Source organism: Trachinotus anak, unplaced genomic scaffold, assembly GCF_046630095.1.
Source record: "Trachinotus anak isolate AG129_WGS33_773 ecotype Australia unplaced genomic scaffold, CSIRO_AGI_Tana_v1 ptg000011l, whole genome shotgun sequence".
NCBI lineage: Eukaryota > Metazoa > Chordata > Actinopteri > Carangiformes > Carangidae > Trachinotus > Trachinotus anak.
The window spans coordinates 24,927,734-24,955,608 of record NW_027273862.1 but is presented as its reverse complement, the minus strand read 5'-3'; the positions used below and the strand labels follow the sequence as shown (position 1 = coordinate 24,955,608).

General features: G+C 39.5%; 1 protein-coding gene across 2 annotated transcripts in view; it reads right to left on the bottom strand.

The window, feature by feature from the left end:
- Positions 1-1,814: 1,814 nt before the first annotated feature.
- csnk1g1 (casein kinase 1, gamma 1) overlaps positions 1,815-27,875 on the bottom strand; it is a 28,551-nt gene continuing 2,490 nt past the window's right edge. Inside the window, exons 2-13 of one of the 2 annotated variants that reach the window (XM_071489235.1) lie at positions 23,165-23,594; positions 22,593-22,633; positions 21,311-21,380; positions 13,560-13,711; positions 12,001-12,235; positions 11,792-11,877; positions 11,124-11,208; positions 10,876-11,024; positions 10,665-10,772; positions 9,368-9,478; positions 6,949-7,055; positions 1,815-2,839 (exon numbers count right to left, since the gene is read on the bottom strand). In XM_071489235.1, the coding sequence (XP_071345336.1) occupies positions 2,785-2,839; positions 6,949-7,055; positions 9,368-9,478; positions 10,665-10,772; positions 10,876-11,024; positions 11,124-11,208; positions 11,792-11,877; positions 12,001-12,235; positions 13,560-13,711; positions 21,311-21,380; positions 22,593-22,633; positions 23,165-23,351 (1,386 nt within the window). In that variant the 5' untranslated portion in view covers positions 23,352-23,594 and the 3' untranslated portion in view covers positions 1,815-2,784. The remainder of the gene's footprint in view (positions 2,840-6,948; positions 7,056-9,367; positions 9,479-10,664; positions 10,773-10,875; positions 11,025-11,123; positions 11,209-11,791; positions 11,878-12,000; positions 12,236-13,559; positions 13,712-21,310; positions 21,381-22,592; positions 22,634-23,164; positions 23,595-27,875) is intronic. The other variant, XM_071489236.1, reaches the window with a different exon arrangement.

Below are 27,875 nucleotides of genomic sequence, written 5' to 3'. Positions count from 1 at the left end.
AAAAATACATTACAATGAATGTTTCACAGAGACAAAACAGCGATTCCAACCTCCACACCAGCATCCAACGGCACCTCTCCTGGGTAAAGCTATTTACCCAAGCATCATCCAGTCATTCACACCAGCTAGCACTGGACTCCACAGGTGAGTCTGACAAACTTCACCTGTCCAACACACTCCAGAGGCACTAAGACATCTCAAAGAAATGAATACCTGTCATTCAATTAGCCTGTTTTCCCACCATTCCCCTCAAATCCTATTTGTGGAATTAATAAGATAATGATGAAGAAAATGAAATCATAAAAAAAAAACAAAAAAAACAAACATAAGGTCCCATAGATTTTCATATTCAAGTACTTTCAATAACACAATAACTTAGACCCTGGAGTAACTGACATGTCAGGGGTAAGAATAAACCAAAAGCTATACAGTGTAAATACACGCAACAAGCAGGTTTACATACTGATTCATTGAAATAGTTTGCAACATCTACAACATCGTATTTCTAAAGATGATGGAGCAGGTCCACAAAACGCCAAATCTAACACCCCACTGAGAGCTGATTCATCTAGGACTTGCATGAGTGTATGAGAGTGTGTGTGTGTGCGCAGAGAGGAGAGGGGCAGGAGGAAGGTGTCATGGCACAAAAAGGGGAGTGGGTGGGGATAAAAACAATTTAAAGTGTATTCCCTGCACCCTATAGGGAAGGCCTAGCACACAAGGCAGCTACAATTAAAGTAATAAGCACATTTAAAGTACAGTATTAAGAAGGCAGGGTCTTGTCAGGGAAAGCCGGGGTCAACAAATGTAGTGCAGTCATGGTTTCAAGCCTCTTTTTTTTTTCCATTTTTTGTTTTGTTCCCCTCTCTTTCCCCATAAAACCATGGCTATTTGGAATGGAAAAACAAAAATTGCATTAAATGAAAAAAAAAAAAAAAAAAAAAAAAAAAAAATTCACATTAGCAAGATATAAAATAAAAAAATAAAACACCTATGTATGGTAATTCACTCTCTGTTAGGAGGATAGTCAAGGTGACGTATCAAGGATATTGTTTCAAGGCAGTCCTCCATGACACTAAATAGAAATTAAAAAAATGGTATGGACATGTTCTTATCCGCCCTCATGGCGACATGAGGTTTTCTCTCTCTCTGCATCGAGGAGAGGGACCCAAACATCAAACATCACTTTGCAGCACAGGGCTCTTCAGACTGGACACGCAGGGGCAGGGACATCTTAACACCATTACACATTATTACACCAAACCTTACATTTGGCATTACTCTCTTGAGAATACATCTTCAGTGTTGCTCGGGAAGTCATTGCCTGCTCTGATACTAGCTGAGAACAGTCTGCAACGTTGGGCTTTTATTATACAGATGACCACAAAAATTGCGCTGGAAATCTCACAGCCATCATGCTGCCAACTTGTTTATCCCACTAGTGGTGTGGCATGGCGTGGCGTGGCGTGGCGTGGCGGTCAACTGGTTGGGGTTAAGGCATTGGACTGTAGCGTCGAGAGGCTGTGATTCAATCTCCAAAGTCATGCCAGTTTCTCTTGTTGCTCCAAAGCAACATCCCCCAGTGTCTACTGGTTTAGAGTCCATCATTAGCCATCACATTATTAAGATCAAGAACATTTAAGACTTCCAACCCACATATCCACTTAATTTTGGTCTCACTTTTTTCCTTTTTTAAATATTATTCTTAACTTCTTAACTGCAATTTCCTTTCCATGCGCATAACAGATTATATGAATGCTCCAAAGTCATTTACTTTTCAGTCCATACATTCAATGTGTATGTTTTAGAATTAGTAAGAAAACTGGTGGCAACCAAGAGATAAATAGCATAAATAGCATTTTTTTTTTTTTTCAGCCACATCTACAAGTGTCAGGTTGCCGCTCATCATCACAAAGCCAACAGGAGCAAAACTGCATGAGAGTCAAAAGAGACTGTAGTGTTTAGACAGCGGCGAGGTTAAGGGGAGTGCTTTAACCAAGCAGCGTGAGCAGAAATCATCCTCAGAGAACACAGTGCAGGAGACGTCTGTGGTCTTCTGTTCTCTAAGGCCCCGGTCCCAGTGCCAGGGTTGACCTCTTTGGAGGAAAAAAGTGCAGGGGCCAAATGGCTGACTGATGCTCTCTGTTACACTCTTGGCTCCTCTTTCAGGTTTACATTCAGCCCCACATGAGGAGTGAAGGGGCTTTGTGTCAAAATGAGTTAGCAAACTAACGATGGGCAAACCACTTTGAACTGGGACTTGAGTGAGGAAATGAAAATATGATTTTGTGAGTCAAACAAAGAAATCATGGTACGCAGCAGGTTGAAGGTGGGAAGATTCCACAGAAGAGCAGTCTCCTCCTTTGCAATACCTCAGGAGAGAAACAGCAAAAAAATGAAGCCAAAATCATGGAGAGAGAAAAAAACAAACAAATGCTAGGCGTCTTGGGGAGGGGAAAACAAAAACAGGATTATCCTCTGCAAAATTCCAACAAATAGGTTCCCCATACGGCCGACTGGCTTGCAAAACATTCCCACACATCTTGGAGGAAAAAAAAGAAAAAAGAAAAAAAAAAGAAGAAAAATTTAAAACAGGACTCCCATCAAAAGACACAAGCATCTTGTACATCTCAACAAACCATTTTTAACTGGTCCCTCCAGAGGACAATTCAATCATGATCTTTCAGTTGTCTCCCTCTTTTATTTGAATGGGACCTTATTGATTTCTGAAATCACAATCAACTGAGCCGGACACTTGGAACGTTTCAGGCCGGTGATGGACGATCATTTGTGCCTCGGTGTGTTCTTCTTCCGTTTTCTCTTGAAGAAGCAGCAGCACCTGCAGACAGAGGCGGACATTAAATTGATATGTAGATGAGAGAGGCTTCAGATGAAGCAAAAGAAAGAACAAACACGAGCGGATTGCTTAAATTAGTGCGTTAAATATCACAAGAGCTTAATCTGAGTCTACCAAATCTGGACAAATTCATGTTTTGGGGACCCTAAGAATGAGAACTGCAGCTGCCAAAAGGGTTGATTAGTAAAAGATAAGGACTGACGACAAGATGGAGGCATTTCCATCCACCAAGTGTTTGCATGTTTATTCACCTCTCACCATTTTTTAAAGAGCAAAAAAAATGGCAGAGGGGACTCAACCACAAACTGCTGCAGTGACTCTGAAGGCAATATTTCTCCTATGCAAAAAAAATGGAGCAGTGCACACAAAGAGCACAAGACAGGATGAGCCTTAATGGTCAATAAAAACATACAAAGACGAGAAACAAAGCTGTGGATCAAGACATAGGACAGTGACTGGGTACTCTTAGATTACTTTATTAATAAATAATGGTGCACCATGCAACAGGAGTTTGACTTTAACCTGAAGCCAAATGCGCTGCAAAAAAGGAGCTTGAAGATATTAGGATGATTTAGTTCACTTATATCAAAGTACTTCTAGCTTATTCTTTCCGCCCTGATGTGATATTTGCCCAACTTTTTATGGTTTACAGTGTTCTTCACTTCACATCAGGTGGTGGTGAAACCCAAAGGCAGAAAAGGGCCTGGAAAAGGAGACTTGATAGTACACATGGCAGACGGTGTTCTCAGGAGAATATAACACTGTTGTACCAGTGGGAGACTAGTTAAAATTTGTAAATTACAACTCCACTTTGCCCAGCCTAGGCTGGTCCACTCCCTGTCCCATGAGTCTGATGTGGACTAGCAGAGAGGGACTCACCACAGGTTGAGCATTTTCACGCAGCTACAGAAGAAGAGAGAGGAAAGAGTGTAAAGAGAAAAGAAAGATAGATTAATACAGCAAGACCAAGATGATGGGCCTGGGCACATGCCACACTAACATGCACACGAACACACCAACAGGACATGGGTGGACACAGAGGGAAAGTTTGAGAGAGAAGATTACAGAACATCTACTCTGCAGCTTATTATGTTTCCCAGAATTGCTGGGTATAAAGGGGTTACAGTATCAAAATGTGTTGTGTAATGTACGCTACATTACCCTGTCTGCCTTCTGAAAAATGTATTGATCGTTCATGATTCTCTTTCCTTGTCTTTTAGTCCTATTTTCTAATATTTCTTAATGTCATTGAATTCCTGTCTGCACCTTAAAGGTTGGTGGAATGTGAAAAACATCAAGTACAACAGGAATAGTCCAGGACTGGGTTGATCAACATATTTGTAAATCCATTACTAAGTTTGTGAGCAAAGTCCCTCCTGAGCTCGAAGTAACTAGTGACCAGTTCTTAAATATTGATTTACTAAATCTGGTTGCACCATTAAAACTCAAACATCTTTTCCATCTAGACTTTAGTGATGTGTACAGCAGTTGCTAGGAAACATCTGTTGTACTGTTCAATCAAGAGCAATAAATTATGTGAACAATAAGTAGTTTTCCTGCAGTTTAGATTTATGTGTAAATATTCAAATAAGCTAAACTAACCAGGTCCATTTAATCATTTAGTTATAAATACAACAGTATTAACTGAAGGCATGTAGAGGGTTATTTTTGTGCATTTTAATTCAAAATGCTTCCAGTTTCCCAAAGTGTGAGGTGAGTTATGTTGTTAATATTTCCTGTTACCTATTTATAACATTTGTGAGCTAATGTTGTCTTGTCAGTTTCACAACAGTTAAAACTGGGTGTACATATTTAGTAACAACTTATATTTATGTAAGAACTAGGTGATATAGTGCACCCTGTTTAGTGATTAGTAAGGAATTATGTAATCAGTAGGCCAAGTTTACACTTAGGAACTTTAAGAGCTGGTGAAACCAGACACAGGAGTTTATTGTTTGATAATATATGGGAATGTTGTCAGTGAACCAAAATAAAAATGTGTATAGTTTCTACTGCTATAAATCAGTTGGTGGATACATAAACATATATTGTTGTTTTAATAACTGTATATTAAAGCATTACTGATGGAAACCAAAATCCAGAGCAAGTTTAATCTGATTCCTGAACAGACTGAAAACCATTAGTGTTATAGTTTGACAGTCAGAAGCAAATTTAAGACAACTAAACACGTGGTATTAATCCACCATAGGAACCTGATTTTCCCTCAAAAAGGAAAAACATTAATTAAAGTGAATCAGACGCATTACTTCGTGTTCTTATATCAAACATCAACGTGCTTGAGGAGGTATCAAAGACACTGGCAGTAAACACACCAATCATCATATCAAACAATTGTGTGAATGGAGACGACAGGAGGACGGCCTGTCATCTGGGCAGAGATAGAAACAAGCACAGATTAAAGTGAATGAACCTCTGGGAGATTCATGAAGAGACTAGTGGAAGGGAATAATCTTTTATAGTGGCTTTGATGGTGGGAAAGATCCCTGTCGTGTATTACAATAACTAAGAGAGCTGAACTGAGGATAAACACGACGACAGATATCTTTTGTGAAGATATACAGGAGGTGTTGGGATATATAGTGCAGTAGGAATCTTTACCATTCATGTTGCTTTATTGCTGATATTTTGCTTTGGAATAATTTTCCCTCATGTTTAATAGTCAGCTGCCGCAATGATGATTGATCTAACACGACCTGCTCGATGGAGCTGCACTTACTTTCAGCTGAAGTTAAGGGGAAACCCTTTAATCGCACAAACAATAGAATACAAACATCTGTTTTAATTGTTCATGTAGCAGTTTTTTCATGTTATTCTAAACCCAGTATTTACTGAGGGAAAAAAAACATTAATCTACTCAGAGTAGAGCAGTAGTAATCATTCAGATCTAACACCACCACTAGTGAAACCTACCAGCTACACACCTACGAACCTAACTGGGTCTGCTTAGCTAACACTGTCTTAACAGGGTCCAGTATAACCAGTACAACTGCACCATGATCAAGACTGTCTCCTCCACAGCCTCACAGGGAAGAACCAGGCTGACCTGTGCTCTTGATAACAAAGCTGCCTGCAGCCAAATCAGGACGGTCTCCTCCATCAATCAAATCTGAGTGTTGGAATAAAATGTTTTGCTCAACCTAAGCGTAGCTGCGCTGGCCACTAGAGACAAAGCACTACTTTTTAAAAAGTCTTGGTATGTGAGGTTTTGGTGCTTTTGTAGCTTGTAACTAACTCGTCTGTTTGTACTTTTATCCAAAAAAAAAAAAAAAAAAAATCTGCCCTGCTGCAACTGCAAAGTACTTATTTTCTCCATTAATACATTTTCTGTCTCAGAGTTGTTCCATCAGTTCTTCTCAGTCAGCTGAACCACCTGACATTCAGTCAACAGCACAGTTTTTGCACAGTGGGCAGCCAGCTGTGCAGCATGGCATCATTTCAGCCAGTGATGCTGAAGATTAGCACTCATAGCTCTTTAGCTGGTGCTATTAGCTCTTAGATAAACTGAATCCAACCACCGGTTTTTTTTTCCTGTCATGTTTGCCTCTCAGGGGGACAGAAGGAAGCAGACGATGACATCATGTGCATCATCTTTATACATGTGACTAAGTTGCAGAGACAATCTGGTGTGATGTCAACTGGCTGATTGCTCAGTACACTGAGAACATCTACATTGCACGAATCATTACTGGTACTGCTGAGGGCACGATGACCAGGTTGATCAGCAGAGGAGTGCACTCAGTGGCTGAGTGCAGCCCATGTTAGTGGCTGACTGCTCCAGATAGAAGAAACTGTATGAGCTCTGACTGAGAAGTTCTTCCAAACTGGCTTTCTTTCTTAAAAAACTAGTTGAGAGAAAAGCATAGAGACAGTCAGCAGTCAAGATCAAAAACCCACACAGTCAGACAGAGGATAATAGGAGCAGGAGCAGGATGACAGCTGGGGGTGGGGGCTGTCACAATTCCACAGTATAGCAAAAGGTGGCAAGAGAGAGACAAAGAGAGGAAAAGCAGGAAAGAGAGGAAGCGACAGATGGACATGGAGGAGAGGTGTGGCAGGTGTATGACACATACTTGGCCTCGTCGACCACTTCCACCTCTGCCTGAGCTGTGATCGGAACGTTGGAGTGAGCCGTCAGTGGATCGTCTGCGTTCAGCTCCCCGTTGGTTGAACTGACAACCTGCGGCACAGATGGACGTTACTTCAGACCAACCCACTGATGTTTGTGTCAGTCCACACAGCAGTTTCATGTCGACCAGAATGTGAATGCGCAAAAAACAGGTACTGTTGTGATAGAAAGCTTCTCTAGATAAAAACAAAGGACATGAATGTCACTTTACTTCTGTTGTCTCATCTGGGGAAACAAGTCTGACAGCAGCAAAGAACAAAACACCAACAACTCAAATGCAGATGATATAAAATAAATGGTTTGTATTTAGTAAAGTATTTTAAAAATACCACATTTGATACTTTTTTTGATATTTGTTTTCTGTATCAATATCCTTCCCGGTTTGTTACCAGTGTGCATTACTGTCAGTCCGGATGCCTGAGTCTCCAAACTTAGTCAGTAAAATGTAGACTGACACCTGATACAAAATAATGATTTCATTAAAGGGGGGGTGAGCCTGGCGTATTTCAGGTAAATATAGATAAATACTTTTACTTTCCATCTTCACGGTTTATAATAACAACAAAATCATCAGCCTCAGTCACACTTAGTCTAAAACTCACTTCTATTCACAGTGTAATAAGTGAAGTTACTAATTTTTTACTATTTGTACTTTTATATCTGCAAGGGCCTGATAGATTTGATTTGTTCTGTATCAAACGATACCATTCTCTGGCTTTTGAATTTTACTTTGCAGCTCATATGTCCACACTGTATAGAGCAAAAGCTTTATCCCTTTTAAACAAAAACAGTTACAATTTAAACAATTACACTGACAGAGATAAACAATCAAACGCCACTGACAGACTGACATAGATAATAAAACACAAAATCATGGTCAGCTGACAAACAAATATAAAATCACAATATGTAAAGTACCATGAACCTGTAGAAGAAACAACATTATAATTATTGCAGAGGTGTAAACAGTGTAGACCTTTGTAAATCTCAGCTAAATAAACCCCATTTAATGTTGAAACAGTGCAGAAAAAAAAACACCTGAAGAAGACTTTGCCCGATGCTGGAAACACCTTGAAATGACTTGTTTACTTTGTACAACTACCACATCACAAGCCACTCGACTTTGCACAGACATAATAGAGCTCTACTCTGAAAAAGATGGGGCTCCAGATGAGGGTCAAGTGAACCCTGGAGGTCATTGGAGCTACTACTAGCTTACTGCCAGCTGACCACAATGACGGCATGAGCCATTGACAAAAAAACCTTTTGTGGTGACTTTAGTGAACATTTGTTTTCTTTGGACTCCCATGGTTTTTGACTTCCTCAATATCAGAGACATGTTTCTGCCAATGGTAAACAACCAGGAGACTCTGTCCATGTCATTTTCACCAGGGTGAAATTCACTGTAAGCCAAGGCAACTTTCAAATCTCCACACTGTTCCAACATGAATGGCATTTAGTAGAATGAATGGAGATCTACTAAAGCATACACTGTACACACCTATGCAAACAAAGTTAGAGAGGGACAATCTTTGGTAATGGCAAGGAGCGAAAAATTACACCAGGATGTTCCTTTAAGCACAATGACCTTTTTACAACTTAAGAGCATGCACTTAGCCGGTTAAGCCAGGTCACCATGCAAGAGGCTTCTTGGTCTTGTAAGGAATGTCCGAGCGCTATGAAGATTTGCAGAACCTGAGATCAAAATTCAAAAACCAAGGCTACTATTTAGAAAGCTAAATCAAAATTTCACCATCTGGGGTGGGTGGCTCCAGATGACATGCATATGGTGGTGTAGAAAAATAACATTTCCCAGCCAGGGGTAAAGGGGTGGGGGAGGTATATGGTTGTAGATCTGTCTCACACACATCAGTGATCATGTCCTGGTAAAAACTCTGGTATCTATTGCAATTCATTGTCAACCTGAAATGATGACAGTAATAAGAGATACCAATCACAATCACATCCACTGGGTATTTGCTTGTCACTGATTCCTTTGCTTCAAAATTTGCTTCAGAAATGTGAAAATGCCAAAAAATTTTTAAAGAACTGGTTCAAAATACTGAACATATTTTGAGTTGTTCATTGAGTATTTTACTGGGTACAATGCTCCCGAGTACTGATAAGTTTTTATTTTGAAATACGAATAAAATCTCTGCCTCATTTGTCCATAAAACGATGTTAACCAAATCAAAACAGAGCCAAAAGACAAGAGAAAAGCCTTTTGTGCTCTTTTGCTCTTCTACTCTTGTTTACAGGCCACATGTGCAGGTTTATTTCTTTTGGATTAGATCCTATGAGACAGATCTGACTCCATAGAGACTGAATGGGGGCTGCTGGTTGATCAGGTGAGGGGTGTATACCTGCACTGAGCCCCCGTGCCTGTCCGCTGCCAGGTGGGAGGTCAGATAGGAGGAGTTTGCTTGGCGTGTGGGCTGCACCTCCCATGCTCCTCGTCGATCTGAGACCGCTGTCTGCTCAGGAGTCGGGGGGAGGGGGCGTCGGTGATGGGAGGGGAAGTGGGAATGGGGTTGCAATGGGAGAGGGAGGGGGGTGATGGAATAATTGTGTTAGGAAAGATGGGTATTTGGGTGTGCGAGGCCAGGTACCATGCAAAGCAGCATGAGAAATGGAGAAGAAAAAAAATGTAACAAAATAAAAGAGTGAATCAAAATCAAAGCAAGGCTTCAGCCAGAAAACCAAACCAGAAACTAATGAAGTCAAATGGAGGTAAGCTCTTACATCTCAAACTTTGGCCTCTATTTAATTATACTTCAATAACACATAAAAATTAAATCTAAATTATACAACAGGATTTTATACTTCTTAACAAAAACAAAATGTTGAGAACATTCAGCAGTGAAATCACTGAAAGAAGTTGTTAATGCTTAACTGGCAGAAACATTTCAATGTTCATATTCACCCAAACCTTATATGAAGTAAAAACATGACAAGAATTTGAACCATAACACTGAAACTTGCCTTTAAGGCAACTGCAACTAGCAAACTAAAACCTATGCAAAGATGAACTTGTCCTGTGGAAATGCTGTTCAGAAAATACCCCTAATGAAACACACCTACACTGACAACTTGCGCACATTTCCTAATGGTTTCACCTGCTCCATCTGACAAAGAAATCAATCATTCCTCCTTCACTATCTATTAGTCTGCCTCATTTCAATGTTGTACAGTACAGTATGTGAATGATTACAAAGCATTTTCTCAGTCACGTCACCATGTGGGCTGCTGTCAATCAGTGCAATTCATGTCAGATTTTGGTCTAGCCACAATAACCAAAGAGCAAACAAGAATATATAGATAACTAGGATTAATGTGTTCTGTGTTTTGCCTGCATTAGAATGGATGTGACAAATCCTTCTCACTGTAATTGTATTTCTGCCAAGTATAACAACCAAGTGCTTAACACTCATTCACAGTGTTGTGTTACAGTTTCCCTCAATAGCAAGTCAGGTTCAAGGTCACCCTGAGACTAACTCTCTGTGGACATCTTTCCAGGCAGGGGGATGGTACTCATATGTGTGTACCTTATATATATCTACATATTTATTTCAGGTTGTAATGCACGGTTACCTTTCACTGACACATGGGTCTGACAAAACATAAACACGAGCCCACTACTAAAAACAAAACTTGGCGTACCTGATTTCTAATTGGTGGGTGCTGCGAGGGCCGGTCTCTGTGAGCATGGCTCTCTCTCGTAACAGCAGACGCGCCAGAGTCTATATGGACAGACCCCACTGGTGTTGGCTGAGGGGAATAATACTCAGTTAAATGCTGTACAGTCAAGTGGCTTGTTTAAATTGTTCACTGACTTAAAACTAAGTTAGATCTGTTTAGAGTTAACACTTACTATCTGCCTGCCAACCCAGTCGTAAGTGTAGTCGAAGGTGTATCCTTTCCGCTCAAACAGTTCAGTGAACAGAGTCCTCAGATATTCATAGTCGGGCTTTTCAAAGAAGTCCAACCGTCTCACATATCGCAGGTAGGTGGCCATCTCCTCTGAATTAAACAAAGAAAGGAAAAAATGATTTAGTCTTTAACGTGGTTAACAGCTTTACAGCCCGATCCCTGATCAAATCACAGCCATCATCAGTGTACCTGGGAAGTTCTCACAGAGGACCTCGATGGGAGTGTTTCGTTTTGTGTCTCCAATCTTCTGGTATCGTTCTTTCAATGTGTCAGCCTGCAGGAGATTCAAAACAGTAGGACATATGAGCCAGCTCAATGTCTAATAAGCATTAATTAGAATTATATGAAAACAAATTCTTAATATGGTCTTATTATTTAATACAGTCTGATTAAAAGAAAATCTGAAACCCTGACTGTTCAGTCTACTGGATCACAGAAAAGTGACAACTGGTTAAGTTCCAATTCCAACTATCACTTCTCATTCCTCTGCAGTCATAGTCATCGTTTTTTTAGTTTTGACTAAGTTTTGACTGAAGTGTAGTTTAACAACAGGGAGAATAAAACATTGAAGCTAACTAAATAACTGAAGTCTTTATATTTACACTCTTTCACTTGTAATAATACTGAATTTGGACTTGAATGTAAAAATGGCTTTCATCTCATTCTGAAAAGGTTTACACACAACTGAAAATAAAACTGACACTGATCTGATTATTGCATTATGATTTGAAAGGTTCAGGCTTTTCATGACATCAGCTTTAAGTTGTGTTATTCTTTTAGTGATGATATTTTTTTTCTACAGAGGATAGACCTGATTCTTTAACAGATTCTGGAACACTTCCATGTACTTGTCCTACCTTCAGTCCCTGCCAAGGTAGACTCCCACGAAGGAAATACATGAACATGTGGCCTAAGGCCTCCAGGTCATCTCGTCGGCTTTGCTCTATATCAATAGATTCGATAACATATCACTGAAAAGCTTCAAAAATTAAATGCCAACTCACCTCACATGATAAATATTGAAGAACTCTACAGAGCCAACACAAAACTGTAAAATGAAATTTACCTTTGCCTAAATGTGTATTGATGGACATATATCGGGCAGTGCCAGTCAAACTCTTATGTTCCCGGTATGGAATATGTTTTTTGGTCTCGGGGTCGATGTACTCTTTGGCCAGACCAAAGTCAATGATGTGGATAATGTGTTCTTTTTTATTTCCTTGCCGTCCGATGAGAAAGTTTTCAGGTTTCACATCTCTATAGATGAGGTTTTTAGAGTGCACGTACTCCATTCGAGAAATCTGGCAAAGAAGAAAACGGCACAGTCATTAGAAAAAAATATTAAGATAAATTAGAAGGAATCACAGATCGGGCCAGAAAGTCAGCAGAGCGGGACTCAAAATGTCAAAAATACTCAGAATCAACATTTCAGTCGCACAAGTCTTTTCTAGAGCATTGTAAATACAGTAGCTCCTTAGTCACTGATTCAGCATTTTAACACATGGGGGCACTCCACCAACTTTAAACATGAAAACATTGGTAGTGCCCCTTTAAAGACATAATGGCAGGCTTAAAGACGTGATTCAGAAAACCAAAAACACACACGCACGTACGCAGGCAACATACTTTGTATTTTGGTCTGATAAATGATTATTTATAAAATAGTCAATTCATTAATTTATGGTGATTATCATGAATTAATTCACTAGTTGTTTCAGCACCATGCTGCAGAACTGCCACAGTGACCCATTACTATCACACAACAAAAGCCTCTGTTGATGTTGAGCCAGAATTTTAAGGCACTGAGATGCAAAAGCATCCCACTGGGACTTCAGACTAGGAAAGCACCAGTAATCAGAACCACAGTGTGTTCATAGATGAGAAATTTTAACCAAGTGATCAGAGCTGCTGTGAGATTTGTTGACAAAGTGCAACACCATGCTTATGTGGTGCTGTTTTGTAGGTTTTTTTTAACAAATCTGCAGGAGCTATCTTCATTACAAGAGCACTGCAGATTTTGTGCTGACAGAATGAAACGTTAGAAATTTTGAGGTGTCTGAGGTGTCTGAAAAGACTGGGCCAAACCAGCCTCTGAGCTGCTCAGACGTAATGAGATTCAGGGATGGCTTTTCTGTTTTTGACAGCTCCCAGCCTACTGGACTCTGACCAATACTACAAGTATACTGACAGACTGCCAATTTGCAGACAGAGACTGCACTGGTACCCCACCTTCCCACCTGCACTACAGGTGTAAGGTCTGTAGGTGAGACTTCAGCCCAACAACTGATATGTTTATTGTATTCACACAAACAGTGGAAAACTGCTATATAGACAGTTTATTCTAACTAGTTTTTTACTGTACTTTCTGGGGTTGCTATGAACCAAATCTCATGGTGTGCTCAGCATTAAGTGTTGAGTTTCACCAGCAGCACCTTTGCATCATGACAGAGGCTCATAACAACGGTGTTGAGTATAGCATGACTATGTAGGTGGTTAATTCAGTGGAAATGTTCTCTACAGTCATCTGCTTGGTCATTATATCTTTTTTCATGCATTTCATCAGTCATAAGTGAGTAGAAGATATATTAAAACAATTTCATGTGTCACGTGATGCTCTGAACTCACCAGCTGAATTGCAATCATTAAGACAGTCTTCAGTGAAAAGGTCCTGTCACAAAGGTCGAAGAGATCCTCTAGACTCGGACCCAGCAGCTCCAGAACCATGGCGTTGTATTTCCCACAGGGCCCAAAGTAAAACACCTGGGGCACGCCCTCGGCTGAAAAACACAGGATGAGAGAAATTAGACTTAAAAGATAAAAATCCCAGCACCGTGGACACAGCTGTACTTTCCTCTAAGTCATGCCGAGTCTTTTTTTGTTTAACTATGTATTTGCAAGTAGATCAAAGAGAAACAAGATCACTAAAAGCTTAGACGGTTAATAGCAAACTGCCAAGAGGAAAAGCAAATACTAATTATTAGATAATAAAAAGAAGACTGTGCCTTCAGGGGTTTTCAGTTGTATATGCTAGAGGGAATGCTGGGAGAGTTAGGGTGGCAAAAGTGTTTATTATTGCTGTCTCCCCTGACTAATGATATTTCTAAGTTGGGTCCAAGGTAACCAACCACAAGAGGCCTCAAATTGGACAGAGAGAGGGAGTGGCAGCAAAAGGTTACTAAGGACAGAGAGCAGAGAGAGCTGCGAGGTAAAACATTAACCTCAAAGTAAAATACAACACAGTGCCTGCAAATACAACTGTGTCGCTCCTGTACAGCAGGCTGAAAACTAATCTATTCACTGCCTCATATCACAACCTCTCCACTGAATCATATCCTCTCTGCTCTACTCTCTCTAATTGCTCCAAAATCCCTTCCATCTGTCACCTTGGCTCTTATTTTACTTCTTGTCATAGTGCAGTTTACCATTTTGTGGTCAGACTAATACAACACTCATACAGGCTGTTTGTAATGCTGACGATCATGGAATTAAAGCTCCTTGTACTGTTGAATTTCTAGAAAATTGTGTGAGCTCAATGCCTACAATTATACTGTAAAAAGTGTGAACTGTTTTAACTTTTCTTTTATTCCTGTGGTTTTCAAAAAACACACAAAGGGAATTTCTAAGTTCACAAGAAAAGCTACACCAATGTTCTGCAGGATTTCTAGTTTTACCTCAGTGTTTTACCTTATAACTTATATATATTACTTTAGAATGATTTATAATTAGTGATATCTGTATTCTCTTCGTGACCACATCCTGAACTTTGGTTTCAAAGAACAAGAAATCAGGTCAAACTTTTAACTGCCTTCAGGGAAGCATGATCCAAAGTTGGCTCATGCTTACTGCTAACCACGGCCCTGTTAAAAAAGGTCTCCTCAAGAAACTTCAAAGAAATGCCGGTGCTTCAATCATACAGGCCTTGCTTTATCAGACTACTTAAGCTGTGCTCAGTCCTTGGAAATATATAATTGCCTGGAAGTTACAAAAAGTAGGGATGTCCTGATTTCTTTTCATGTCCCTAAGGTCGGTCCTTTCATATTGAGTATCTGCAGATTCCAACATTAAAAGAACTCTTTGGGAGATTGTACATGATATACAGTATTTGTTGGTTTGTGTGTACACTACATGCTATACACTGTACATACACATAGGCACATATATGCATGCTGAGTTTATTTAAATATGAACATGTATTTCATTTTTTGTCAATTCTGAGTGGATTTGATTGTAAAGCTACATTCACTGCTTGTTTTGGTCCACCTGGGAGCAGTATAACAAGCTGTAAACACAACACTGACATATCATCACCTTTTAAAGTTGCTATGGTGAAAACTCACACATCGTTTCACACCTCCAGCAGAGACAGAGTAACATTGTTATGCAGCAGTTGTTCACCTGGAAAGTCCTATATTTACCAACTAGTTTTTCTAGCTTTGTTGTGGTATTTGCCAACTCCTGAGGAAAATATCTGGTTTCCTAGCCACTAAATCTATTATTGTTCCACTATGTTCAGATATGTGCTAACTGTCTATTGCCTATCTGTCATTTGATGCTGGGAAAGTTGTGTGCAGTGGATTTATCATAGCTTTTTGTTGAAAACAGCTGCCTATTGTGCCGGAAAATAAGTCAATGAACATGGTGAGAGTGAATCATATCAGTTCAGTTGCCGGCAGTAAAACCAAAACAATGAGCTGACGGTAAGAAGCTCACTGAGCTGAGGGGAACAGCAGATTTGGAAGATAATATTCTGTGGGTTTGTCACTATGAGCAATACCTTTCACATTACATAGTCATCTGATGTGTTTTTAACATAGAAATATTGATCAGAGCAGCTTTAAGAGTTTTTAGTACTTTTCCTATACTAGACCTGGTACATTCTGGTCCTTGTTTACGTGCAAGCTTTAAGAGTTGTGACCACTCTAAGAAAGTAGCTGGCACAATAAAGTTTAGTGAAGGGACCAGATTTCCATCATAAACTCAGGTAATTTAAGCAGACTGATAATCAAAAAAATACTCATACCAACCCTGATGTAGTGCATTAACATATTGATACTGAATATGTTGCTGAAGACATTTGACTTGCCAGCTGGGTAATGGGAAATACACTGCAGCAAGAAAGGTGGCACAAATGCTGTCAGCTAGCATATGGGCTTGTAGGAGTCATGCTGTGCTCCATCCTGTGTTTCTGGACACCATTATGCAGTTCTGTGGGTTGCTAACTGTACCATAGGAATGAGTGCCTTGAAACCCTGGGTGCCTGTGGGAGGCCTAAAAATGTGTCAGATTGGAGATTTGCTGTAAATAATTGGATAAACGGTTGTACAATTGAAAACAAGCTTTTTACGAGCAGAGGGGAAGCTGGGATGGCAGAACCATCATTATCTACAGCAAATCAATCCTCGGAAGAGATCGAATCTGTGCATCCTCTGCTGCAAAGTACACTCTGATTGTACAGGAGGACCCAAACCATGTCAGCTGTCGGTTTTGTGGGTACCACTTTTGACTACTCTCATCCAATTTCCGTAAAAACAATGATTGCAATGCCAAGGTAATGTACTGATTTGGTCTACAGTGGTGTGAGCAATTGAGGCATGTAGCACTGTTAAATAAGTTTTTGAAATTCATTATTTAGTTCATGCTGTTGAATGAGGTCTGACACACCTCTCTATAGAATGTATTTGAATGTACTTTACTCATTTTAATGGACAAAATATATTCAAGTACAGATGGATCAAGATATATTAGATACTGTACACTCATATCACAGCAGCGGGTCTGTGATAATAAAAGAACAAAATGGGATAGAAATCATAACTACGAGAAGGTTTTATGCACAGATGTATCACTTCTGTCAGCCACTGAATAAAACAGCTCATCCTGAGTACAACGATCAAAGAATACATTTTCCTATGCATTACTGTAATCTAATAAGGTGCTGGCTGCAGTCCTTTACAACAAAAGGGGAACAGACTGAATGTGATGAATGTGTGATGAATGAATATGGCTGCTTCTAAGCCCGACTCAAAGGCAACCACCCAAATCTCCCTGCACGCTACTTTCTGTGTGTGCAATTTTTCAAGCAGCTGTCAAAGACCAGAACTTCATCTGGACTCTGAAAAATCTTGCAACAAGACCAGTTCTGAGCTGGATGTTTTATTTTGACCATCTGGTAGTAGTTTAATGTTATTAATAATTTATCCACCACTGCTACAAAGAATAGGGCTGTGGAAATGCACTGAAAGTCACCCTTGATTTCTTTTGTGCCAATATTTTGCGCAGTAACTGTATTGTAACACGTTCAATGCAAACACCACAATATGCCACGACACAAGCGCTATGCTCAACAAAAATGTCACAGAAAGATTAAAAATGGCAGTTTCTGCGTGCATGTCGGCAACATCAAGAGGTTACATTTTAATTATGGGAAAAAAAACAATGCGGTGGGGAGGTCGTCACAAAAATGCAGTTGGAATTTGTGTGTGGTGCCTTTCTGTGTGGAGTCTGCATGTTCTCCTCGTGCCTGTGTGGGTTTCCTCCCACAGGCCAAAGAAACACAGGTCATGTGAATTCGTGACTCTAAACTGACAGTAGGTGTGAGTGTGAATATGTTTTTCTTGCTATAGGTGTGTGTGTGTGTGTGTGTGTGTGTGTGTGTGTGTGTGTGTGTGTGTGTGTGTGTGTGTTAGGCCTGTGATAGACCTGTCTGAGGAGTAGCCCATTATTCACCCAATATGCTGCAATAGGTTCCAGTGCCCTGCGACAGGATAAGCGGTTTCCAGATTGGAGGATAGATGGATTTTCACATTGTGAATTTATGACAGGTGTGTTTCACTGCATAAATTGTGGGATGGAAGAGGAAATGTAGCCTGAGGAGAGACAGACTACTTGTGTTGGTTCTGCAGAATATTTCATGCCTCTCGTGGAATACATCCATCTCTCGGCTGACATGAAGTTTTGTCCACTGTGCTGATCCACTTCTGATTGGCTGCCTGCACTATCCTTTCAGTTTCTGATTGGTTGCTCAGCTGTAAACTCAAATCAACTTTAAGCTGAACAGTTTACATTTCTGCTGGTTTGCTTAAGTTCAGCTGCTACTTTCCCTAAACCTGCACATGATGAGTTGCAGAGCTGCAAGAACAGCAATTAGTTTTTATTGTTACAAAGTTCATTTGGAGTTCTTCTAAATTTTGGTAAAGATTAGAAAATGTATCACTGACTATATGATCAATAAAGTTAATTTGATAAAACTGCACTGCAGCTGTGTCTGAAAGTAGCTGTGAAGGTTATTCCACTTTAAAACTTAAGTATTTATACTGCAACCCTGACATAGACAATGTACACCATCATTCTATGCAGGAAGACAGCGAGAGGAAAATTCTATTTTGCCCTTTGATTTTCAAGTGTCCAGGCATGTTCAATATCATTGACTTACAGAATGAATGTATTTCTTTAGCTGAAACACTGAATTATTAAATGTCAAAGTGAGGGCATGTGTTTTGGAGTTCAGCCAATCAACAGTATGACATCAACTTTGTGTAATGCATTAACATGAGCTTCACTTTGTAAACTACAATGTCTAATCATGTTTAACAAGCAAATGTACATGACATGACTCTTATGTCATGGTTTTAATTGAGATAGTGGAGTTTTTAAATGTAAATGTCACCATGAGAAGTGTAAAGGAATGCAGCCTGTACTTTTTTCACAAATGCTAAAAACAACTTGATACTGCGTTTACGTCTCAGTTGATGCAGTTATTTTTGAAATTTCCTCCTTAATGACCAATAAGACTGTACTGTGGGTTGAAAAAAAAATTTCATGAAGTCGACTCAAACCCCGCTGTCTAGTTTCTAACCATGACCTAAGTCCTATTCTTAACAATGATTCATGTTTTCACATGAGAGCAAACGCACATCCAGGATAAGAACTCTGGTCTTTCCTTGACATGACTGTAAAATCTAGTGAGCTGTGCCACTGTTGGAAACATTTCCTCCTTGGGACTGAAATGGTTACAGAGCTGGTGTAGTGTTTCATGATGAAGACTGGCGGCCAATACCTTTAATAGCTCAATAGTATCCACCCACCCTTGAACATACCCTCTTGATCTTTAAAAAAAACAGCTTTGTCCTTGCCACAATAATGTCTGCTGTCTTGTAAAGCCAAAGCAGAAATTCAACTCTTACAGCACTGACGGATATTTTCACATTACACTCGGAAGGAGCTGCTTGATTCCTAATTGAATCATCCTCATTAATATCCAGTGATGTTATGCACCAGATAACAACACCTGATTGAGCATCTGAGTCAAACCGCATTAATTCATAAAGACCCTGTCGCACAGACACTGTGACAACCACATTGGCTGAGAGGAATGTGGCACAGCACACAGCCAAGAAGAAATGAGGTCACATTATCCCATCTGGAGGAGAGAACAGAGGCAGGTTAGTACTAAGAGAGGCAGACCCACTCTCTAAATATTTAATGAGTTTCCGCACAGTTGGCCTTTTCCAGCCCCTGCCTTTGCAAAATAATAGCCATTATAGTCCCAGTCTGGTTATCTTATATGCATGTAGAGCTTCAAAAAGCACATCAAGGACCATACATCACAAACACGTCTTTCATTTTCTATGCCAACTGTGACTGAGACCAGCCCTAAACTGTGACATCACTGTTTTGTTAAAGACATCTTTGGTTGATAAATTCACAGCCATCATGGTCAGTCTCTGATCTCTTCAACAGCTCAGGTTCAGATGTATTCATGTCATGACCACCACTAAGTACACATTATTATTTTACCCATTTTACCAAAGAGCAATGAACACCATGAAAAAAAAGGATTTCTCTATTGTTCCATTGTTTCTAGAGTTCCCACCCATTTCCTCTCGTACCAAGACTAAAAATGTCTGCCCTTAATTTAATTCTCTGTTGCGGTCATTCAATCCTCACAAGATTCTTGTCAGTGGTTGCTGTAGCAGGGATGCGTCAGCAGACCTTGACTAATCTTTTATGACAAACAAAAAATCTCCAGAGAAGAGTTAAAGGAAGAGAAGTTGAGAAGCAACTGTTATCACATTGTCTTTCATTCTGAACCCTGAATAATAAAGTTTAAAGGGCTCCAGAAAAAAACCCAAAAGGCTCTAGAGAAAGACAAATGGAGTTATGTCGGTGTTTGAACCATTAGTGATGACAGCACTATTCAACACCATGAATCAGACAGTGTCAGATATACTGTCACAGCTCAGGTAGCAGCAAAACTACATTTTGGATATTTGGGTGGAAGTCATTTGGGCTTTGAGAGAGTCTTGAACCTGACCACATCAACTAATAAAGGAGTTCTACAGTACTACTAATATGCACACTAGTATTGTACTAAAATGAGAATGATGAGCGGTGATATTGGCTGAAATGACCATGAAGTTATTGGTTGCTCCTCATCCACAAATGAATCAATTTAAGAGGGTCTGGTGATCTGCAGCACTGACATTTGACCATACAATTCAGCCTCATACAATGAGTGTTACTTAAGTCCAGCATTTCTGGATGTTACTGACAACAGGAAGATAAAAGCTTAACTCCAAAAAGGCAAATTCCTTTGCTACACCCAGCTGCACAACAGTGTAAAATGTGTTTTTTCAGTCAGATAAAAATGTGCTTAAAGGTCAAAAGCTCACATGTGCCTGACATTAAAGCAGCTGTCATTAACATTTTTATAACACAATGTGTCAAATGAGTATGTGTCATGTGAAATGGTTTGGGTGTAGTGATGAACCCACAGGGAGTCACCCTCAGAGCTCTATGAATTTATAGCAGCTTTCAACTAATTGTTTTGGATGCCCAATCCCAAACGCTGCTCTCATCAGTGGTGTTTTCAGGCGGCAAAGGCCCCTAAAAAAATCCACATATGCACTCACTAAGTACCTACAAACATGTTCCAACGTACCCAGACTAAGCCCATCCAGACCAACACTCTGACACACTGAACAAATAGTCTACAACACCTCCTGTATATTCAGCCTAGAAAACAACAAGGAAGTCTGATCAGTGAATCAGTAATAAGATCAGCGGCTGCATCTGTTTCGTGGGTGTATAAGAAGTTTTATGTCAACTCTTTTCATATTGAATTGTGCTCCTGGTAAGTCTATTTTCAAGCAAGGTTACTGTTCAACATGCTCTCTATGCACATAGGCATTCACACGCTCATGTACACAAAGGCCTGGAGATTAAAATAAGTTGCTGACCCATCTTTATATCAATAACCTGAGTGCAGTAATCACTTGTTGTGAAAATGCTGCAATCTTCTGTGCTGATCTTCCAGAACAGTCAAATCGTTGTCACGCAGTCTCATGAAAACACCACGAACAAATCTGTGACCTTACCTGTAGTTCCCAGTGTTTTGTAGAACCGGTACTCTAAATGCAACTGTGGTGCCCTCGACTTCACTGGTTCCTGCACAGTGGACACATCCAAACCAGTGGTCAGTTAATGACAATAACCTCACAAACTGGAATAAAAAAAAAAAACCAAAAAACTCTAAAACTGAATCTTACTAATATGTTTAATCAACAAAGAATCATGATGAAAGGACGATGTTGAGAAATTCTGTGTTTTTTTTGTATTGTATTGTGTGAGGCATCAGCAATTTTTGATGACTCACCTTGCACTTAAGGGCAAATACAAGCATCAATTTTCCCAGCAGCTTTTTCCTCTACCAAAATCTCAAACGTATAAATGATGTCCTGTCAGATGGGGTTAGAAAAGTGTCCCTAATATTTGTGATCATCGTCTAAAACTCTGCCCTGTGTGATAATGTTTTAGTTAAAAGGGACACTCCAAAAAATACATTTCTAATAAATGAAACCTGGTGATGCACTAAAGACACACTCCCAGATTTGATAAGAGTGCCCAATAGTGTCCCCAAAACGTAAAAATGTCTTTCGAGTTCAGCACCGTTTTGAAACTCAGCGTCTGTGTCAGCAGACCATACAGTAGCGTGAGCAGCTGAAACTACTCAGCTTGGTGAGCTTAATACTTTGATAGTGAAATTATGACTCTCTAGTGAGCAATAATAAAACCATGACTCAGGAGACATGACTGCCAGTCTAGCAGCCACTGGAAAGACACACCTAGCCACCTCATTCACATTTCCCTCTAAGACCACAGCGGTCCACCATCTGAGCCATCTTACTGCACCGCCCTGACACAACCTGACAGGGTTTGTTTGGGCCACTAGTGATTTCAAGTCATAGTTCTGGAAACAAACTGCAAAGGGCTATAAAAAACATGCAGGATGTGTCCAATTGACGGAGCTTGTCTTAATTTGAATCACTTTGGGATTGCCAGCACTGACATTTCATCCTATTAGTAACATTTCAGATGCAGCTCTAAAACAATGCTGAGTGCTTCATTGTGTATCTGTCACCGTCTCTTTTTTATATAATGATGAACAATTTCAGTATTTTCAGTCGTGATTACTTTATTCAAACGATAACTCGTGAACAAACAATCCACCCTTTCTTATAAGGTGATGTAGTTTATGAATACTCAAATTCTATACCACTATTATTGATTACTTTATATCAACTTTATCTATCACTTTGCAGGGGATTTATATATGTGCCGAGGTGAGGAGTCAAGCAGAGAAACAAACTGTGCACTTACCAGTTTAATAGCTACATACTCGTTGGTGTAGAGATTTTTACCTGGAATAAGACAGGAAATGAAAAGCATACATTAGATGGTTTTCAAAATAAAGTAACACCACTTAAGCCTTTACAACATGTTCACGAGGGAATAAGCAACTATCAGTGATGGCAAGAATTTTAATGTAAATTTCCTGTAAACTTTGCTGGTTCCATATATAAAAGTTCTAGGACAGAAAATGATCTAATCATGTTCTTTTTTTTCCCCAGCTGTACTGTGAATATAATGTTCAGTTTTATACTGAGATGTTGCAAACATTTTATGTGCTCAAATTCACACAATGAGATGGAAAAAATATATCTGCATATACTGCAATACAATTAAACAGCACCCTTGTCTTCCAAATGACCATTAAGTTGAATGAACAACTCCCTAAAACTTTTTGGATTCAAACTGAACATTATAACCTTCATAAAGTTACAATCTATTGCAGGACTGTTGTTTTAGTTTTTGTTACACACAGAACCATTAGGAGCTGCTATAAGAACTTCAAAATTCACTTTGTATTGAACCATTTAGACTCAACTTACCGAGCTTCAATTCACCAAAGTTTCCACAGCCGATTTTCTTGCCCACACGAAAATTTGGCCCCACCATGAGGACCCCAGAGGAACTTGAAGAGCCGGATGGTCGGGACGAGTGTCCACTGCGGCTGCCCTGGGAAACCTTCGTGCTCCTGGCAGGCCGCTCACCATATTTATCTCTTTGTTGATCCATGGTGTGAGCAGCACAGGTCAGCGGGAGCCTGGAGTGATGTACAAAAAGGCCTCCTGGGCCGGGCCCACCCCAGCCACAGCCCTGGTCACTGGCGGTGCCTGGACGGCACAGTCACTCTCATGAGACAAAACCTGGTTCAGCTAACCAACTCTCCTCCCGTCCTCACCCTGTCAACTCTACTAGCTGTCGCACAGGCTGATCTCTGGCCTCAACATTTGTCACAGGAAGGAGAAGGTGGAAGACCTGCAGCAGACAGAACACACCATATGACACAGAGATAAGACCTTAAGTCTCTATAGAGAGCAGCACATGGAACATGGAGTCTTCCCCCATGAAACTCTAATAAAATTGCCAAAATATTTAAGAACACAATCTCTTACAAACATAAAAACAAATTATTACACTCAAAATATTTCAGTTACAGTTCCACTTGAAAGAATCTGATACCTCATCATGTTGAAAATGGTGGAACAACTACATTACACAAGACATTCAATTTTACAAACTGAGAATCAGCTCCACTTGCTAATTTGTACAAAAGATTACTAATATCATAGTGAATAATAGCTTTCCCAGTGACAATTTAACAGTGTAATATTTTCCAATCTTAACTTCACCATGTGATCTTGAGTTTATCTCATTTTAAAGGTCATGAGTCACATACATACACTGTTTACAAGAAGACAGTGGTAGATGAGGACACGAGTGGCTCACTGTAACAGTGCTGCTGGGCTAAAGAGATAGCCATCAACTCACAGTGGTCACAACACACAGCAACCAGTTTGAGCATCAACACAAACCTTAAGTCATAGTTTATTATCATGAAGGCACCTAAAACTCTCCACCACCCACAGCTATAGCCCGGCAGACAATATCAGCAGGAAATATTATGTAAACAATTATATAAAGCTACGTCTGCTCACAAGGACACCAAAGTTTAACTTCATGGACGCTGATCTGATTTTGTCAAGTGCTCAGCAAAATCATTTTGGTTCAATCTACCCCCTTCGACCATGGGCATGAATTATGGAAATATTAAAATATGTGATTATAAAACATACCGACAGTTTGGTGCATGATTAAGCAATCACACATACATAAGATGTTTATAAACTGCCTCTTCAGGGATTTCCTATTGTGTTAATCAATCAAGTTAGTGTGCTGAAGCAAACTGGAGACGAAAAGGTCAACTGTACATTAGGCAGACAGTCAGTTCCATTAATTATGATTATAACTAATGGTTCAAACAAACAAATATATATATATATATATAAAAAACGCTGTTCTAATGTTTTCCATTAAAGAAAAACTTTTTATGTTTTCAATAAAAAACCAACAGCCACTAATGTTTTCATGACAATGCTGTAATTCCTGAGCACGGCTGCAAGGCTGCTGCTCAAAGTATTTGTGTGTGGGCTTCCGGATGACTCATGCTCAGTATTGCCTGCACAGATCTCAGCATCAAAGACAGCTAGTTTGCTCTCAAGGGCAACTGTGCACTGTTGCTGTTACATAAAACCAAGAACAGAACAACACGGCTATAAAACAGGTTTGCAGCAAAGACCAGCGGTGAGCTGTAACAGTTTCCATTGTGCAAATAATCATTTGTAGGCTCCTCTGATCCCGTGTGCACCGGTGTTTAGCTTTGCTCAGGTTACCGTCTTCACACACAAACTCTGAGGTGGACGCAGGATTAAACAACACACTCACACACAACCTGTGTGTTCAGCAGCCTATTCACACCAGACAGTCACAGCCCAGACTGCAACTGTGGTTATATACACATCACTGCTCAACTACAGATTTACACCTGACCTTGTAAAACTGCTAAACAGAGCTTTAAACTTTCAGTTTGCTTCAAGTCATTCCTGCAATATTAAGGTTACACTGAAGGTTCAATCAGAATGAAATGTCTATATCTTTGTATGGACATTGTTCAAGAAAGAGAGGCATGGTTAATTCTAACTATTCAGCTGACACTGGTTTGCCACGTTGTTAGAGCCATTTATTTCTGCTCATACAAATTCAATAAATGGATTCAATGTTGCAAAACTGCTGAAATCTACTCTATATTAAAAAGACACTCTATACAACACACAAGGATGACACCAGACCGCAGATGCAAAATTAATCAAAATATTATCAAAATCATAATATGGTCAAGTGCAATATCCAAATCACAGAAGCTGCAATTGTTTTGATTAAAGGCTAAATGTGTCACAAAAAACCAATAATGAAGCACTGTGGTGCTACACAGATGCCCTGGCCTACAAATCATTTGGATCCAGACGTAAAGGAACATGCTTGTTTGGTACAGATCAACAAAAATCACATCACCATTTTTAAATGTGTTTTCAGTGAAAATGAAATGCAAAAATGACAATTCCAACTGAAATTGTGACTCCTATCTACCAAAGTAATCACAACATGAATTTTTTTTTTTTGCACTTCACATCATTCAACATTCAGTTTTTAATTCTTCCAGTTTTAGCGAAAAATTATGTGCAAGCTTCACTCTAAAAGGTGTTTTCTCATTAAAGTCAGAGCCATTTACTGATGTCACTTTGCACAGTAACACTTCTGTCCCAGGTGCTGCCATGTACGACCAAACACTGTGCACAGTGTAAACTGAATGAGACCAACATGTTTTCCCTGTTTGGGCATAAAAGTGAATGTACAGTTTCTGTGCCTGTTTTATGCACTGGTTATTTGTTTTACCAGTAAGACTGTATCATCACAGCTACACTGTATTTAAACATGTTCAGACATGCCCGACCCCAGGATCAGGATGGAAAAATAAATGTTACAGTGAGACAAGAAGTTAATTCATGCTATATTAGGCAGCAATTCTACATTTCATGAAGACGGCAAAACATCTGCAACCTTTAATTACAAAGGTGCATCAATCACATTTATATCCTGTAATGAGCCCCTGGCTAAGATTTGGGTTTGAGACCTGTGCATCGTTTCTTCTGGTTATTGATACATATTTGTTATATGTGTAATGTGCTCATTATGAAATATGTTAAAATATTTAACAACACTTAACTAAACCAAGTCATTCATAAGATCTTTCCACCCTATATCCATCTCATATTTTAGAATCCGAGTTTCTTTCATGTAGCTCATGGGGGTGGAGAAAATACAGCTACAAAATGTAATACAATCCAATACCACTACTGCCTTTGTAAATGTTCAGTTTTAGCTGAAACTGTGTTAAACACTATAGCATTTTTAGGACATACTAAGTAGCAGTGTTGTGGTGGATTGAATTATTTTAGAAGGTGTCCCATGCTGTTTTATTTCGATCATGTCTGTATAAGTGATTTACAAAATAAATACTCAGTATGTGCATTGAATTGCAATTTATTATATTGCACAGGCATTCAAGTCTGAGCAAATTCATCTCAGTTGACCATCTAATTAATAAAGTGAAGAACAGATTCAAGCGAGCCACTGGACTGTTACTGAGGAATAGAAAATGCTCTGTGGTCTGTACAAATGGCTTCTTTGGCTTTGATTAATGGCTTCTTCAGTTTTGATGTAAGGTGGGGAATCCCCAGCCTTTATCCCTGTGGAGGTGCAATGTCTCCTGATAAATAAAGATATGTTTCAGGATACACGCCTATTGGCAGCCTATGAAAGTGATCTTACTTCTCAGATAGAGAAGACATGAAAGGATTTTAGACGTTCACATCCCATTACAGATTTAGCTTATTTACCCTTTTCTTTAATGGTTTATTTAGCAATTCTTTTTTTTACAGCGATTAAAAATGTCATGACTTGAGGCTAAATATTTAAGTATATGTTGGTTTTGCCAGTCTTGCTTAAAAGTTGCTCTGCAAATAATGCATCTAGCCCTTGTGCACTTTGTTAAAATGTGTACATACACTGGGGAAAAAACCTTCCTATCTTTATTTTCAGCTATGGTTAAGGTTTCACATTAAAGCGCTCTGGTGTAAACAATGTGCAGACATAAATACAAGGAACTGATACTGTCAGATCTCCACAACTAACAGGAATCGGGTAATTCAGGAACAGCCTTAAATGAGAACTGATTCTTGATTTCCGTCCTTACTTTTAAAGGTGAGACTTTGGGCTGATGAGCATGTTGGAGAAATGGAGGCGGAGCTCAGTTGTTGTTCCTGTGTCCATGCTTTGTATTTTGAATGTTGTGTTACAATTTCATGGTGGTTACTTCAGTTAGTTTTGTGCTGTGCATGAGTGGTAAATGTGGCTGCTTGTTTGATACAGACATATGACAGCAAGGCCTGATGTTTGATATAGGGCTCGTTTGCACAGTTTAATCTGATGCTAGCGTGGCCTGTATGAGTGCTCAAGAAACAGTAAAATCATTTTGTGCATTGGCTAATAAACCTACTTAACATTATATACAAGAAATATACAAACGTTTCACATTCTCATAATTTATACAATAGATTCCCACTCATTTAGTTTCCTAGACTATTTATATGTATATGTCATTTTGTGCAAGTGAAATTGGCTTCCTCCACTGTGAGGATA